The sequence below is a fragment of the Onychostoma macrolepis genome, chromosome 09, assembly GCF_012432095.1.
Source record: "Onychostoma macrolepis isolate SWU-2019 chromosome 09, ASM1243209v1, whole genome shotgun sequence".
Classification (NCBI taxonomy): Eukaryota; Metazoa; Chordata; class Actinopteri; order Cypriniformes; family Cyprinidae; genus Onychostoma; species Onychostoma macrolepis.
This window is the reverse complement of record NC_081163.1, coordinates 16,183,390-16,186,953: the sequence shown is the minus strand read 5'-3', so window position 1 is coordinate 16,186,953 and position 3,564 is coordinate 16,183,390. Positions and strand designations below refer to the sequence as shown.

Sequence of the window (3,564 nt, the reverse complement as noted above, 5' to 3'; positions counted from 1 at the left end):
GACTTGACTTTTTATATACTGAAACATCTGGTTAATTTTTTTAACTTCTGCCTCATTTTAAAGATGTTATTGTGAACAGTAGTAATATTTGTAAATGTTTGTTTGCAAACATTGTTTTGTTTAGTCTTTTTTTAGTTCCTTAAACCAAGTTTAACATGAATTTTGCTGTCCTATTACAGATGTAATGTTTGTCAACTGGAACTTTAAAGGGATAGTTCACCCAAAAATTAAAATTTGCTGTTAATTTACTGACCCTCAGGCCATCCAAGATGTAGGTAACTTTTTTTTTTCTTCGAGCCTGTATGTTTAGTCTGTATGAAAAATGTTATAAATGCAGATTGTTGTTAAATGAAGGCAATTATGTGTTGCAATGTATGTTTTTAGTCATTGAAAGACACCAGTTAATCATTTTTACAAGATGTAATATTGGTCTTGGGTGTCCCCAGAATGTGTCTGTGAAGTTTCATCCCAAAATACCCAACAGATCATTTATTATAACAGCTGGAAAATTTACTTTTTGGGGTGTGTCTAAAAAAGAGCTGTTTTGGAGTGTTTCGCTTTAAATGCAAATGAGCTGCATATTCCTGCCCCGTCTCCAGGAGAGGGCGTCGCATATACGTCTCTCTGCATTGCATATATACAGCAATAAATAGCTGGTAGATGCAACATAATTGAGAGCAATAGAACCGGTGTTTAGCCATACATATGGGAAGCCAAATGCACTGAAAGTGAGACGAAACAGCGCGATATTACAGAGCTCGCGCCGTGCTGACCTGTCATCGGCACGGATCAATGGACCGACCGCGCTACTGAACGAATCTTGCGCTACGAATGGCGCAAACTAATCTCACAAGCATTGCGCTGATCAGTTAAAAAATACTTCATGTACGCACACAAATATGGTTAAAATGCTAAGCACTATAACGACATGACATTCACAAAGGAGTCTGGAATGATACACGTATTTATGTAGATTTTGAGGTGCATTACCTTGAAAAATTAAAGTAATCTACAGCGTTCTGAGCAGCTCAGATGTTGGGAGAAAATTAAGACTTATGTTCAGTCTTGCATCGGGATTGCTTGCGAGACATTGTTGACGTTACAGCTGCTCGAGCGTGGAGAAAATGGAGGACAGAGTACAACCGCTCAGGGCGGAAACTATAGCAATGCAGGGCTGTCAATCAACCCCCATGGCCCGGCCCTATGCAATGTGATGTCACACTGCATGAGAATCAAAACAGCAGGCCTAGTGAGACTGACTTGGTTTAAAGGGGATTAAAAAATGAGGAGTGGGTGGATTTATCATCATTTTATGGTGATTGTGTTCACACACCGTCAACACACATTTATGTCCAAATACCATGTAAAAGTGGATTTTGCATAATAAGTGCCATTTAATATGTGCAAAAGACACAAGAATATAACAAGAACTTCAGAGACTATAAGAACATACCAAAAAGCAAATAAAAAGGTCTCCAATGAAATTACAGTTGGATTAAAATGGATCAGTCATGGTCCAAGTCCTGTGTAGTACTACTTCAACTGAACATGGGCAATCAGAAGATAGATGCCCCATAAGCATCATTCTGAAAAGAGTATCGTTAAATACAAACAAAAAAAAAAAAAAAATGAAAGAAAAATCTAAAACAAGACAATAAATGGAAACTCTTTGGTTAAGTCTTGCCTAGTGTTCCACATTCAAGTTCTATCATTTAGCAAATAGAAACTTAAGAAATTCTAGATTTCTGAAAGTGTGATGACGAAATCTACATACTATGCTTTAAATATAATGGCCTATGTTCTAACTTGCACAGTCAGGAATTGACTAACAATAGAGGCTGTGTAGTCTTTAGTCTTGGACTAGTATAAAAGCACAGGTGACAGCAGTCAGTCAACAAGCAGAATCAGCTTCAGCTTCTCTCTTGTGGAACTACTGAGAATCAGTCAACGCAACCATGAAGGTAAACCTCATTCAAGTACTTATTCCATACAGCTTGACTTAACTTACTTTAATGTGGTATTTCTTACTTAAAATAACTAAGAAATTTACTTTGAATTTCCAGGTCACCTTTTATGAGGAAAGAAATTTCCAAGGTCGCTCTTATGACTGTATGAGCGACTGTGGCGATTTCTCCTCCTACTTGAGCCGTTGTCACTCTTGCAGAGTGGAGAGTGGATGCTGGATGATGTATGATCATCCCAACTACATGGGAAATCAGTATTTCTTCAGGAGGGGAGAATATGCTGATTACATGTCTATGTTTGGAATGAACAACTGCATCAGGTCCTGCCGTATGATCCCTATGGTGAGTTCCATGAACCTGCTGACATATTTATTAATTGACAATAGACAAAGGTTGTAAATTTATTTTAACCATTTACTTTGAAATCCTTCAGCTTGAAAAGCAACATAGATCTGTTCAGAATGATGATCTGTGAGAGACGGACCTAGATTGTGGCTGAAGATATATGGTTACATGTGATAATTATTCTTTCTAATTACTTTACACATAACTGACTTCTCTTCTACTACAGCACAGGGGATCCTACAGAATGAGGATCTACGAGAGGGAGAACTTCATGGGCCAGATGCACGAGATGATGGATGACTGTGACAGTATCATGGACCGTTACCGCATGTCTCACTGCCAGTCCTGCCATGTGATGGAAGGCCACTGGCTCATGTATGAGCAGCCCCACTACAGAGGCAAGATGTTGTACTTCAGGCCTGGAGAGTACAGGAACTTCAGCAATATGGGTGGCATGAGATTCATGAGCATGAGGCGTATCATGGACTCCTGGTACTAGTGTTCAAATCTTCCAATAAAATAATTCCATAAAACATAAAACTGTCTAAATTATCGTTATTCCTAATATTTGAATAGTATTGTAGAAGTGCGGTACTAATTATTCAAAACTCTGGTAATATCACTGTATTTTATAAACTGTAGTATCATCAATATGATATAACTGAGTAATGCTGTATGTGTGACAGGTACACAACTTGAACACACGTCTGCAAAAGCATTGCAAAAAACATGAGAGCCGCTGATGTTTTTCTGTGCCCTGTGTAGTAAATGCTATGTAGAATTAACACCTCATATGGTATGGAGGTAAAGGAAAGGAAAAGAAAAGGTTTTGAAAATGAACAGCTCAAAAATCTTTATATAAGAATGTATTCTCTCAGTTTGTTCTTTGCTTATTTGACCACTTCTGGCACGTGTGTTATGGTTAGTTTATAGAATCATCCTTGTGATGACAAATAAAATTTCATTCACCAACATAAGCCAGGATTTTTTTTTTTTTTTTTTTATTAAAAGATTTAGCGCTTCAAAATGTTTATATAGCTGATGGAAATGCTATTTATCAGTCAAATTTATTATAAGCAAAAAGTGTGTCAACACCATCTTTTTGGTGTAACTTTTTTTTTTTTTTAAAGTTAAACGGAGTTTAACTTTAATGCAAATATTCTATATCAATACTTCAAATGTAACAAATTTTATTTGTCAAAAAAAGGGGCTTTAAGGCAAGTAAATGCGGTGTCACTTGACAGAAATAGCCTAT

The 3,564-nt window shown here is 36.9% G+C and overlaps 1 protein-coding gene across 1 annotated transcript; it reads left to right on the top strand.

The window, feature by feature from the left end:
• Window positions 1-1,955: 1,955 nt before the first annotated feature.
• On the top strand, window positions 1,956-2,808 carry LOC131546526 (gamma-crystallin M2-like). Its single transcript, XM_058786137.1, has 3 exons — window positions 1,956-1,961; window positions 2,043-2,306; window positions 2,536-2,808. Exons 1-3 carry the CDS (start codon window positions 1,956-1,958, stop codon window positions 2,806-2,808), a joined length of 543 nt encoding a protein of 180 aa, XP_058642120.1.
• The last annotated feature ends 756 nt before the right edge of the window (window positions 2,809-3,564 follow it).

Excerpts from the sequence above, each read along its gene's own strand:
- LOC131546526 (XM_058786137.1), top strand. Across the intron at positions 2,307-2,535 it reads CCTGCCGTATGATCCCTATG|CACAGGGGATCCTACAGAAT; the intron begins GTGAGTTCCATG and ends CTTCTACTACAG.